Source organism: Mastomys coucha, unplaced genomic scaffold, assembly GCF_008632895.1.
Source record: "Mastomys coucha isolate ucsf_1 unplaced genomic scaffold, UCSF_Mcou_1 pScaffold5, whole genome shotgun sequence".
NCBI lineage: Eukaryota > Metazoa > Chordata > Mammalia > Rodentia > Muridae > Mastomys > Mastomys coucha.
The window spans coordinates 50,053,040-50,066,821 of record NW_022196911.1 but is presented as its reverse complement, the minus strand read 5'-3'; the positions used below and the strand labels follow the sequence as shown (position 1 = coordinate 50,066,821).

At 47.2% G+C, this 13,782-nt stretch overlaps 1 protein-coding gene across 1 annotated transcript in view; it reads left to right on the top strand.

Annotated features, from left to right (window-relative positions):
- Anxa6 (annexin A6) overlaps window positions 1-13,782 on the top strand; it is a 56,359-nt gene that overhangs the window by 28,715 nt on the left and 13,862 nt on the right. The window contains 8 exon segments of the mRNA XM_031355072.1: window positions 1,844-1,902; window positions 4,334-4,456; window positions 6,236-6,294; window positions 7,550-7,628; window positions 9,851-9,932; window positions 11,754-11,848; window positions 12,141-12,254; window positions 12,346-12,436. Coding sequence (XP_031210932.1) covers window positions 1,844-1,902; window positions 4,334-4,456; window positions 6,236-6,294; window positions 7,550-7,628; window positions 9,851-9,932; window positions 11,754-11,848; window positions 12,141-12,254; window positions 12,346-12,436 — 702 coding nt within the window.

Sequence of the window (13,782 nt, the reverse complement as noted above, 5' to 3'; positions counted from 1 at the left end):
GATGGCATCCTAGGAGTAAAAGGATAGGAATGAAAGGGATTTCCATGGTGTGGAGTTAGGGAAAAGCAGGTAGTAGAGGCTTGGTTGAGCAGTGTAACTGAGACTAGGAATGGACACCTTAGACACTGGTGTCCTTGTCCTGTATGACAAGGGTAGAAAATACCCACCTCAGGTTGATCATCAAAGACCTTGGAGGATCTTTGTCAGGCACCACGCTGGATTATATCTTTAGAGGGCAGGGGCCAGCACTGCCCTTATCTCCGCTTAGCAGATGAAGAAGCTGGGCTTCGTAGAGGCTAAGTCCCTTATCAATGAATGGCTTTGTAACAGATCAGGGTTACCTTGATTGTAAGAGAGGCCAAGAGCTGATGAGTCCAGATTCAAACCCAGAGTCTTTCCCTAAAGTCCTGCTCAACTGAAGCAAGTCACTCAGCCTAGCTGGGCCTTGGTTTCCTCGTCTGTGGCTGGACTTACTGGAGTCCTTGGCCAGTCTGGTGTTTTAAGAGTCAGCATAGCTGGACCACAAGTTGGTTGGGTTTTGTTTTATTTTATATATTTTTTTTTATTTATTTTATGGGTATGAGTACATTGTAGTTGTACAGATGGCTGTGAGCTATCATGTGTGTGGCTACTGGGAATTGAACTCAGGACCTCTGCCGGCCCCGCTCGCTCCAGCCCTGCTCACTCCGGCCTGCTCGCTCGGTATAATTCACTGTAGCTGTCTTCAGACACACCAGAAGAGGGTGTCAGATCTCATAACGGGTAGTTATGAGCCACCATGTGGTTGCTGGGATCTGAACTCAGGACCTTCAGAAGAGCAGTCAGTGCTCTTACTCACTGAGCCATCTCGCCAGCCCCTTGTTTTATTTTTAATACATGGTCTCATTTAGCCCAGGCTGGCCTTGAATTATGAAGTCAACTGAGCGTGGCTGTTTACCTTCTACCTCTGCGTGTGCATGTGCATGTGCGTGTGCGTGTGTGTGTGTGTGTGTGTGTGTGTGTGTGTGTGTGTGTGTGTATAGATGCCACCGTGCCTGGCTTATCTGATGTTATGGACCTTATGCTTTGGATTCTAGGCAAACTCTCTACCACTGAGCTAAACAACATACCCAGCCCAGATTTCTTCTTTTTTTTTCTTTTCTTTTCCTCTCTCTCTCTCCTCCCCTCTCTTTTTCCCCCTCTCTCTTCTCTCTCTCTCTTTTCTCTCTCTCCCCGCTCCTCTCTTCCCATGCTGCCTTCTGTGTGGCCAAAAATGACCTTGAATTTCTGATCTCTCTCTGGAGTACTGGGATTATGGCCTATGTTACTCCCAACTCTCTCTCTCTCTCTCTCTCTCTCTCTCTCTCTCTCTCTCTCTCTCTTTTTCTCTCTCCCCTCCTTGCCCCTCTCTCCCCCTCTCTCTCTTTCTCTCATTCATGTATACATAACACACACACACACACACACACACACACACACACATTCTTTTCTCTCAACCTTATATTTAAAGCTAGAGGTACTCTGATGCTGAGGGCCATTAGAAACCAGGATTCTTCCTGCCTTTGAACTTGGTGGTCTCTAATAGTTAGGAACAACTGGTAGCACATTTATGGGCCTACCTGGGCTATGAGAGTAAATTTGCAGCCAGCCTGGGCAATTTGGCAAATACTTTTTCAAAATAAAAAGTAATGAAAGGATGTGGGCTGTGTCACAGTTGTAAAGCACTTCCCAGCACACTCAGGGCTAGAAATAGAAGGGAGGGAGGGAGCGAGCTAGGGAGCTAACCCTGGTTGATCACACCTTCCCCTTTCTGAGACAATGGGGATAATTCTCCCTCTTCTCCCTTTTTCTCCCTTTTTTCCAGTGAAGTGCATCCGAAGTACACCAGAGTATTTTGCTGAAAGGTTGTTCAAAGCCATGAAGGTAAGCGGTGGGGTTAGTGGGAATGAGACTGAGGCAAAGAGCCTCTGCCTACTTCCTTAAGACTGCTGGGATTTAGAGCATGTTCTGGTTTGAGGTTTGCTGCTGTGGGGATGAGGGTGGGGCAAAGTAACAAAAAAACAAGGAGGAGGAGGAGGAGGGGCTGGAGAGGTGGCTCAGTGGTTAAGAGCACTGACTGCTATTCTGAAGGTCCTGAGTTCAAATCCCAGCAACCACATGGTGGCTTACAACTATCTGTAATGGGGATCTGACACCCTCTTCTGGTGTGTCTGAAGACAGCGATAGTATACTTACATATAATAATAAATAAATCTGAAGAAGAAGAAGAAGAAGAAGAAGAAGAAGAAGAAGAAGAAGAAGAAGAAGAAGAAGAAGAAGGAGGAGGAGGAGGAGGAGGAGGAGGAGGAGGAGGAGGAGGAGGAAGAAGAGGGAGAGGAGAAAAGGAAGAGGAGGAAGAAGAAAAAGAGACTCAACCCAAAAGCAACTTAGGGGAAGAAAGAATTTATTAGCTTATACTTCTATGACACAGTCCATCACTGAGGAAAGTTAGGGCAGGAACTGAAGCAAAAATCATGGAGGATCCTGCTTGCTGGCTCTCTCAGGTTCATGCCCAGCTAGCTTTCTTATACAGCCCAGGACCTCCTGCATGGGACATGGTACCTCTCACAGCGGACTGGGACATGGTACCTCTCACAGCGGACTGGGCTCTCCTACATCAATCTGCAATCAACACAATCCTCCCACAGTGGTTAAGAGCGCTGTTCTTCCAGAGGGCCTGGGTTTGATTCCTAGCATCTACATGGCAGCTCACATCATCTGTAATTCAAGTTCTAGGGAATCAGATGCACTCTTTCAGCCTCCATGGGCACTGGGTATGCATGTGGTACACAGACATACAGACAGACAACACTCACACATATAAAATAAAAACATTAATTTTTTTAAAGTAATGACTGCCACACATGTCCACAGGCCAATCTGATCTAAACAGTCCTTGAGTGAGATTCCCTGATTCTAGTTGATAGGTAAAACTAACCAGGACAGAGCCTTTCTGAAACAGCCTGAGGAGGATGCCCCGTGTCTTGGGTGAGCTGCAGAACCTGGGTGCTGCCTGGTCACACGCACTATCAAATATTCACGTGCCCCACCTTTATGACCAGTCAAAGGGTTTAGTGGTGGCCTGCCCCTGCAGCTCTGACTTTTAAGAAAATAATAAGTAAAGCAGAAAGTAGGTGCACACTTGTGATCCCATAGCCTGGGATGGTGGGACCAGAGATCAGTAGTTCAAGATTGTCATAAAAGCACAAAACTAGGCTAGCAGGTAAAAGTGCTGTGGCCAACGACTTTAGTTAAGTCCTTGGGACCCTCACGGTGGGAAGTGAGAACAGATTGCCGAAGGTTGTCCTCCAAGTTCTGCATATGTTCCATGGTATGTGCATACCTGCCCTCACAAATAAATAAATGTAATTTAAAAAAAAAAAAAGTTTTATGGACTGGAGAGTTGGCTCAGTGATTAAGAGTACTTGCTATTCTCCCAGAGGACCCAAGTTCAATTCACAGCACCTACATCAGACAGCTCACAACTGCCTATAACTCTAACCCAAGGTATCTCATGTGTTTTCTAGTCTCTGCAGCCATCTGCACACATATGGCATAAATACAAGTAGATTCAGAAATAAAAATTAAAAAAAAATAAAAATAAAAAAAATAAATCTTATTTTATTTTTTGAGACAGAGTTTTTATATGTAGTCTTGACTATCCTGGAACTCACTCTGAAGACCAGGCTGGCCTCCAGCTCAGCAATCTGCCTGCATCTGCCTCCTGCTGGCTGGGTTAAAGGTGTGCACCAACACTGCCCAAATTTTAAAGCATCAAATAAACCAGAATATTCCTCTGCATCTCAGATCAGTTTAGAAGACCCTTTGGCAACCCATCGGTAAACTTTCCACATTCATAAGGGTGATTGTTGTGACCAGGTGGCTGGCTTCCCTCTAGGTGAGGTGGTGACATCTCCCAGGTATTCATTCATGTGACACAGACACCTGTGGCATTTCCACAACACATCAGAGTAAATGAACATTTGCTACAAGAGATCTAGGAGCTCGGGCTGTCCCTGGGCAGAGCGGACTGTCCCTGGGCAGAGCGGATGTTCCCCGTGTTCAGGTGCCATAGTGAGATTGGACTGCTTAGGGAAGATGAGGGCAGTAAAGTATGGAAACAATGTATCAAGGAAATAGACCCGGGTATGACAAGACAGGGCTCAACAGATCTTCAAAGTGAAGGTCACCATCTGCCTTCTTTGTTCCTAGCTTGAATTTTTTATTATGAAACTATTACTTCTGTGCATGCTAGTGTCTCTTGTCAATGAAACCTCACTCCAAACACTGTCCCTCATGCCTTCATGTCTTCCAGGGCCTGGGGACTCGAGATAATACTCTGATCCGTATCATGGTCTCCAGGAGCGAGCTGGATATGCTTGACATTCGGGAGATCTTCCGGACCAAGTATGAGAAGTCACTCTACAGCATGATTAAGGTGAGCATGCCTGGGTGGGGCGGGGAGCAGAGACCTCCCACCACTACCCAGGTCTTGGAACCTCTACACAGCAGCATGTGGGTCTTGGGCATTAGAAGAGCTCTTACTGTAGTGAATTTTCAAGGAAGTTCAAGCACCAGGGGAGCCAGTGACAAAGGAAGGTATGGAGTCTGGAGTGATGGCTCAGCTGTTAAAAAGCATGGGTTGTTCTAGCGGAGGACCCAGGCTCAGTTCCCAGCACCCACATGAGGGCTCACAACTATCTGTAATTCCAGGTCTAGAAAAATCTAATGCCCTCTTTTGGCCTCCCTAGGCACTGCAACCACATGGCAAGTATAAATATATGCAGGCAGCAGGGCGTGGTGCTGCATACCTTTAAACCCAGCACTTGGGAGGCAGAGGCAGGCGGATTTCCGAGTTTGAGGCCAGCCTGGTCTACAGAGTGAGTTCCAGGACAGCCAGAGCTACACAGAGAAACCTGTCTCAAAAAAACAAACAAACAGGGCTGGTGAGATGGCTCAGTGGGTAAGAGCATTGACTGCTCTTCCAAAGGTCCTGAGTTCAAATCCCAGTAACCACATGGTGGCTCACAACCATCCAAAATGAGATCTGACGCCCCCTTCTGGAGTGTCCGAAGACAGCTACAGTGTACTTATATATAATAATAAATAAATCTTTAAAAAAAAAAGAAAAAGAAAAACAAACAAAACATATATATATATATATGTATGTGTGTGTACATATATATATATATACATATATATGCAGGCAAACACTCATAAAGATGGATAGATTGATGGATAGATAGATAGATGGATAGACAGACAGACAGACAAATGTATATAAAGAACTATCCGAGCTATACAGAGAACCCTTGTCTTGGGGGGGCAGTAAAAAAGGAAGTAAAAAGGAAGGCGCAGCTGGATCCTGCAGGGCTTGTACATAGACTTAATGACCAGGATGCTGTCCCAAGGGCAGTGGGTATCCACAGTCTACAGGGAACTTCATTGAAGAACACAAATGAGCATTAGAGAACCCTGGAGCCTGCTGGGTGACTAATGCTGTCTCAGGGGTGGCCATCCCATGAGGTCTTGCCAAGAGATCATTAGATGTAATAATCTTATAAACTAACGGGGAAAAAATTTCAGTTTGTTCTTATAAATGATATCCAAAGAGGATTTTTTTTTTTTATGGGTGTCATGCACTGAACATTCCATGGAGAAATAAGTTTGGGAAAATCTAAAATGAACACAGATGCTGTTGCACAGGGTCTTTACCTGGGAACTTCTCATAGCTGTTGTATTTTGAGGTCCACTCCAAAGCTTCAAAGAATAAGCCATCTCTATTAACATACAGCTTGATCAAATACTTGTTTGGTTTTGAGTGTTTTCCCATGGTTCTGTTCGTGGAACTGTACTTCCAGGAAAATGGTTTCCTTGGAAGTGCTATACCTGGGAGAGTAAAATGCCAGGGCCAAGGGGAAAATAGCATCTCAGAATTCCATGTCTAGTGAAGTCAGCATGGCAGCCAATTGTTATTACTGGGAAGTATTCCTACCAAAAAAAAAAGTCTGCAAACAGCACACATCAGAGACTTGTTCCTTCCTGTCTTTCCCAGAGAGCTGGTTGCTGGATAGTGACCAGCCATGCACTGCTGGGGGCCTGAGCCACTGCAGGCAGGCAGAAGAGGTGGGGCTGGTGTAAGTGGTCTGCTTCCCCTTCTTGTCCAAGGAGAGCCACGGCTGTATTTGAGGTCACCTTTCCTCCTCTCTTTCCCCAGAATGATACCTCTGGTGAATACAAGAAGGCTCTGCTGAAGCTGTGTGGAGGAGATGATGAGTAAGTGGCTTCCGGGTCCCAGGGTTGAAAGACGGCCTGTCTCTTCCAGTGCCTGTCCTAGTCGATGGGTTGATTGCATGAGCCTGGGTCTCCTTTGAGGCTGGAAGGCCACATGAGGAAAAGTGGCCTTCAGTATTCCAATCTCTGCTGCCTTGGGGACTGTGTGTCTGAACAAGCGTGGCTACTGTATGTAGAACTCTCTGCTCTGTGAACTTGGAAGTCGATCTGGCGTCTGGACGAGGGATTAGAATCCATGGGACTTAAGCTGGGCATGGCGGCACACACCAGAGCCAAACAGATCTCTGTGAGTCCAAACTGGTCTACAGAACAAATTCCAGGCTAGCCAGGACTGAATAGTTAGACGCTGTCTCAGAAATCGAAAGGGGAAGGAGCCAGAAGTAGGTCTGGAAAGCTCACCTCTAAGAAAGGGATGAGGATTGGCCTGCTTCTTCCCATCTCTGCCGTGGTGCTCTGTGGAGAGCCTGGGAAAGAGATGAGGTGGCAGGTGAGCTACAGGGACCCTTTCCTGGAATATTGAACTAGGTGACTATGCTATGACACAGCCAAATTTATACTGAGGACATTGTGCGTTCTTAGACTCCCTTCTCCAGGGGTCAAAGGTCAGTTAAAGAAGGGACATAAGCGTTTCCTATTGACTATGCTCACTGCCAGGGAGGCCAGAAATCCCGTGCCACACACACTGGTCCCTCACATGTCCAGGTGGCCTTGCAAAACGAGGTAAAAGAATGAAGCAGCCATATCCTGCCCTTGGCTTATTTGAAAGGGGATTTGCACAGGAGTCACCCATGCTGTAAGGAACAAAGAAGAGGTTGAGGGGCTGTCCTACTTGGTCCTGGACCAACATGGCTGCTAGGGGAAGCCCTACTGCATAGGTTGGAGGGAGCTTAAGGGAAGACAAGAACTATGACACTAGAAAGCCTCAGATGGACTCATGCTACAGAGAAACAAAGCCAGACAGGTCTGTGTTGAACACCAACAGGGTGTGTGTGTACATTATGGTGCATGTATTGGGGTGGACATTGTTGTCTCACCAAGTGTTCATATTTGACTTTATGTTAGATGTTAGAATGTGTATTGTTGTCTCACCCTGTGTGTGTGTGTGTGTGTGTGTGTGTGTGTGTGTGTGTGTGTGTTGGCTGCATGTGTGTATTTGACATAAGAGTGTTCTGGAAGCGTGGGGTGTAGCTCATGATGACATTCCCTCCCATCCTCTCCCCGAACCCCTCCATTCCAGTGCCGCTGGCCAGTTCTTCCCGGAGGCAGCACAGGTGGCCTATCAGATGTGGGAACTTAGTGCAGTGTCCCGAGTCGAGGTCAGACCCTCCCCGTTTCCTGCTTGACCTCTTAATCACGGCCTTCCCCTTCTGCTTGCACCTTTCCGCTGTGCTGGTTGGCCCCCAGCTGCCCCCTGGTGGCCAACCCGAGCTGAGGCATCTTACGTCTGAAGCTTCCAGATCCCTGCACTGGTTCTAACAGCCCAGGGAGTGCTCTGCCTGCTCTGTACTAACAAGGCTTCCTCCCGTGAGCCCTGAGGTTCCATGAGGGCCTCTGCATCCTGGGCCTGGCAGTTGGGCTTTGCATACTGAGAGCAGAGAGGGCACTCCTGCTACTGTTACTGTTACTGCAGGATTCGGGGTTTACTCCTGAGCACTGTCACACCTGGGGGTCCACACAGGACAGGATGGAAGGTTTCACAGAGGCTCCTGGCAAACTACTCTAGATACTGCTGGGTCCTCACCTTCCCCCTGGCCTCTATGCCTGAACCTTTCAAATGAGGGGGTTAGACATGGCGGTCCTGGCAGCCTAAAGGCTCTTGAACTCTGAAGTTCTACTCTTCCCTAAATTTGAAGGCAAATGCTGGCGCTGCAGGAGATCTCAGGAATGAGCTTGGCTTGGCAGATGGAAGTGCCTCCCAAAGTGTTAAGTAACACCCAAGCTCACAGAGAGCCTACTTCTTTTCAGTTCCACCAGCCTTTCTGAGAAGTAAAGAGAAATCGGCTTGATGGCACATTTGTGCTACACGAGGCATCTGCCCTTTTACACAGAGAGCCGAGGGAGCTGGCCTAAAGCTCAGCGGCTTTGGCAAACAGTAGCATCTTAAATTTGGTGACCTTTAATTTAAGTGGGGGCTGGCATTACATTCATTTTTATGAATGAGCATCTGTTAATGACATAGGATAATTTTTTTTCTAATTTGTGATAGTATATAAAGTATAAAATTATTTTTATCACAAAGCTGGGGAGATAGCTCAGTCGTAGAGTATATTTGCCCAGCAAGCACAAGGCTTTTGGTTTAATTGCCACCATTGAAATTTTTTTCACTTATTTATTAATTTGATAAGTACTTCTTAAATGTCTGCTATATGTCAGGGACTTGTCAGCACAAGAGGATATATACATATAGAAAAGGCTAGACCTGTTGGTGCATGCCTTAAAACCCAGCACTCAGGAGGCAGAGGCAGACAGATCTCTGTAAGTTCAAGCCCAGTCTGTCCTATGCAGTAAGTTTCAGGCTAACCATGGCTACATAGTAAAATTCTGTGTTAAGGAAAAAACAAACAAACAAAAAGACAAAGATCGCACAGGATGTGATGGCTCATGCCTATAATCTCAGCACATAGCAGGTAGAGGCAGAAGGGTCAGGAGTTCAAGGACAGCCTTTACTTATATGTAGTTTAGTTTGAAACTTGCCTGGACTACATGAGATCCTGTCTTTAATATATATATTATATATTGCCTTTTTTATATTTAATATATATAATATATATTATACGTAATATAATATATATTTAATATATATATATATTGCCTTTTACGAGTATTTAAATGTACTTCAAAATAGATCTATCAGAGGGTGTTGCTTAGTATGTCAAACACCCCTCCCCTGATTATTCTAAATAAAACAGTTTAAGCAAAGGCTGGACATGATGATGGGCTTTAATCCCAGCATTCAGGGAGGCAGAGGCAGGCAGATCTCTGAGTTCAAGGCCATCCTGGTTTACATAGTGAATTCCAGGCCAGGCAGAGTTACATAGTGAGACCCTGTCTCCAAACAATAAAACAGCAACTGCAAAACCCAAAAATCACTTAATTTTAAGCAAAATTAAGAAGAAATAGCAGATATGGAAAATAGCAGGAATGTCATTGGGTCATGACTAAAATCTGGAAACCATTTCTGATTCTGAGTCTTTTGGCCTCCTTATGGGGAGCCATGGCTACACCAGGCATTGGGGCCCTGGGGCAGGGTGGGTGGGATGCTGAGAGGCCCCAGTGGAATGTTCAGCCTCTGGAGCTGGGACGGAGCCAAGTCCAATGGCAGGAGCTGCTCCTTCCCGGTCCAGCACTCACCTGTCCCCAGGCCTGAGGCTCTCTGCTCTCTCAGCCCTGGGTGGGCTTTGTCTGCTGTGCCTCCTTTCCCAGGCTGCTCAGCTTGGGCCTCAGTCTGGAAAGCCCTTGCCACTCTGCATGCTCCTCTCTGGACCTGGCTCCCCACGGGTCTCCATTCACCTGCTGAGCTTCTTTCTCCTTCTCACAGCTGAAAGGTACCGTGTGCGCAGCCAATGATTTTAACCCTGACGCTGATGCCAAGGCCCTGCGGAAAGCCATGAAGGGAATTGGTAAGTGTGACAAGAACCAGAGAAGGCCTCTGAGCGGCTGCCAGGCAGGTTTGGCAGTAAAGGGCTGGGCAAGAGGGTCTGGGTGGAGATGAAGCCTCCAACAAGGCTCTGCAGGATGAGGAGGGCTCTGTGGGAGCTTCCTCCATCTCAGGTGGAAGGGAAGGATAGAAGAGGGTCTGGAGTGAATCTGACAGCCGTCTTTTCTGGACACCATGTCTGTCCCCCAGCCTCTGAGCAGGACCCTGGTGCAGAAGAAAGTACTAGCTATCAAGTCTTGGGTGTTGACTCAGTATTATTCTGAACAAGTTCTAATTTGCTCTGGGTCTCACTCCAGTGTATAAAATGAGGTCCATTGACCTGAGGACCCAAGAGCCCCCTGCTGGCGTAACAGCACCCTGATGGTGGGCTCCACTAGGTTGAGTTTGCTGACAATGAAAAGAGCCACCAAATGAGTGCATGGTCAGCTGCCTGCACCTCACTGGGCCTGTGCTTGCAAACCCCTAGCTGGGAAAGAGAATGGGGGTTTGGATTCTGTTGTCTTTCTTCCTCCCATATGCCCAGCAACAACTCCCAAGGGCTCTCGCTACTTCTTGGTCTCAGTGAATTCTCCTGCCTAGCATCTCTGTAACTGTGAGACCACAGGGTCAAATGCTTTGAAACTTAGATCCCACCAGGCAGTGTTGGCACATAACATTCATCCTAGAACTGAGGAGGCAGAGGCAGGCAGATCTCTGAGTTAAAAGCCAGCCCAGTCTACAGAGTGAGTTCCAAGGCAGCCAGGGATATATGAGAAACCCTGTCTCAGAAAAGAGAGAGAGGAAAAAAAGGAAAAAGAAAGAAAGAAAAGTTAGATCCTGTGTCAGACTTGAGGTTGGTAGCACTCACCTGATAGTCACAGGGTGGGTCCCCAGTGCCTTCAGCCAACCTGCTGTGCTTAGAGGAGCCTGGCTGGGAATTGAAGACAAAGGGAATACAGTCACTAATTGTGCTGAGACTGCAGAGTTGGAAGGATCCCTTAGTAATTTCTCAATCCTACTCAACATTAGAGATGTGGAAACTGAGTCTCAAAAAGCAAAATAAACCTTCCCAAGGTAGGCAGCCATTGCCAGAGCCAAGACTAGAACTCAGGGCTTCTGACACCCAACCCGTTGCTTGTCACCCAAGCTGCCAACCTGGAGCTCACCATCCAGTGCCTGCCACCTTCCTGGTTGTATTTTTATCCCATCCAGTGGCATGACAAAAAAAAAAAAAAAAAAAAGCAAGTAACCTGGGGCAAGGTGCCCACAGGAGTCAGGAGCACATGGCTTCTAACCCAGGCCTTTATCCTGATAAGGATTAATGGGGGGGGCTAGAGAGATGGCTCAGCAGTTAAGAGCACTGACTGCTCTTCCAGAGGTCCTGAGTTCAAATCCCAGCAACCACATGGTAGCTCACAACCATCTGTAATGAGATCTGATACCCTCTTCTGGTATGTCTGAAGACAGCTACAGTGTACTTGCATATAATAAACAAATCTTTAAAAAAAAAAAAAAAGGATTGGACTGGAGAGATGGCTCAGCGGTTAAGTACACCGACTGCTCTTCTGAAGGTCCTAAGTTAAAATCCCAGCAACCACATCGTGGCTCACAACCATCCATAACGAGAGATCTGACTTCCTCTTCTGGAAGGTCTGAAGACAGCCACATTGTATACATATAATAAATAAATAAAATCTTTAAATAAAAAAGAAAAAGGAAAAAAAAGGATTGATGGGAACTATGGGGGAGGGGAGGAAGCTGAGCCACAGAACCTCCTCTGAGGCATGTGGTTTTGGTGACCCAGGAACTGACGAAGCCACCATCATCGACATCATCACACACAGGAGCAATGCCCAGCGGCAGCAGATCCGGCAGACCTTCAAATCTCACTTTGGCCGGGTAAGGGTCCTTCCTCCCTAGTTTGGGTCTCACATCGTCACACTCCCTAGTGAAGTCCAGCCCACTACTGCCAGCTCTATACAGTTGGGCACCCGGGGCTTCATGGTAATGAGACTCCCACACACGCTTAGTTGTAGCATCTTGGAATGTTCTAGCCTTGGCTTACTCCCTTCTCCTAGTTCGTTGTGATTAGTGATATATGTGAGAGATGGCTTGGTGGGGCCACAGTCAAAGATGGCGGCAAGTTCTGTGTAGATGTGAGACTGGCATGACCTTGGCTCTGTCCTTGCAGGATTTAATGGCTGACCTGAAGTCCGAGATCTCGGGAGACCTGGCAAGGCTGATTCTGGGGCTCATGATGCCACCAGCCCATTACGATGCTAAGCAGCTAAAGAAAGCTATGGAGGTACCGTGCACATACTAGAGGATGGAATAGGTGGACCCTGGTACTCAGGGTCAGAACTACAGCTGACATGTCTTTTGTGGGACCTTTCTAGGGAGCTGGCACAGATGAAAAGGCTCTTATAGAAATCCTGGCCACCCGGACCAATGCTGAAATCCGGGCCATCAATGAGGCCTACAAGGAGGGTGAGTGTGGGAGAGTGGCCGGTCCTTATTTTATTTTTTATAATTTGTGTGTGTGTGCATGTGCATGTAGATCAAAGGACAATTTGTGGGAGTCAGGTCCTACTACCATGGAGGTTCCAGGAATTGAGCCAATGTCATCAGGCAGCAAGCACCCATACCTGTTGAGCTATCTTATTGGCCCTACTTTGCTTCTTGAGACAGGGTCTCTTGCTGCCCTAGGGGTTGCCAGCATTGTAAGGCTGGCTGGCCACAAGCCCCAGTGATCTCTTCTCCACTCATCAGTTCTAGGATTACAAGTGTATACCACCACACCTGACTTATTTTGGTTTTAGTTTTAGTTTTTGGTTTTTGGTTTGGGGTTGGGTTTTTTTTCTGTTTTTGTTTGTTTGTTTGTCTGTTTGTTTGTTCATTTGTTTGTTTTTATTTGGTTGGTTGGTTTGGTTTGGTTTTGAGATAGTGTTTCTCTTTGTAAACCAAACTGGCCTCAAATCTAGAGATCCACCTACCTCTGCCTCCCAAGCACAGAGACTAAAGGTGTGCGCCACTATGCCCAGCTCCTATTTTGTTTTTGCAGTGTGTGACTGAGGATCCAACTCGGGTCTGAATGCTCGTGTGGCAAGCACTAACTGACTGAGCTATCTCCTAGCCCTTCTGTGAGGCTTTAACAAGCTCCTTAGTGTACCCAGTCCTGCATCTGAAGGAAGTTGACTGCCCCAAGAGAGCAAAGTTTTGGTGGTAGAAGACAATTTAGATAGAATTTGGGCAGAAGAGAGAGCATTTAGTCTGCTGATGAGAGGGAGGGAGAGTGGCTTCATGGGGCCAGGGCCTGAATGGTTGTACAGAGCCTCCCTCAGAAAGGCCTCCCTGCCTAGTTGTTCCCTATACGACTGTCCTCTTGAAACTCTTAAGCTTTAATCAAGTAGCCCTGTGTTTTCACTCTGAAGCACCATGGTTTCTGGTCAGATCTGGGAACAGTTTTCCTCTTGCAGAACTTTGAGACAACAGGCGTTTTAAGTGGGTGAGGGGGAGTACTTAGGTCCCAGATATACTTTGGGGTACAGTGACTAGTCTGTAGGAAGGATGGGAGAAAGAGAAGGCAGGGAGGTTCCATCGGAAGGTGTTGAGGGCTGGGCTGTAGCTCTAGTTCCCTGTCTAGCATGCACAAGGTCCTAGGTTCAGTCCTCAACAGTGCAACAAAATGAATGAGTGATCAATGGGAGAGAGAGGGGGGGAGCTGGTGCAGGGGAAGGGAGGTGCAGGGGAAGGGAGGTGCAGGGGAGGGTGCCACGCACACTTGCGTGATGGCGGTATTTGAGGCGAAAACTTCAAGGAAAGTCAGCCTCCTG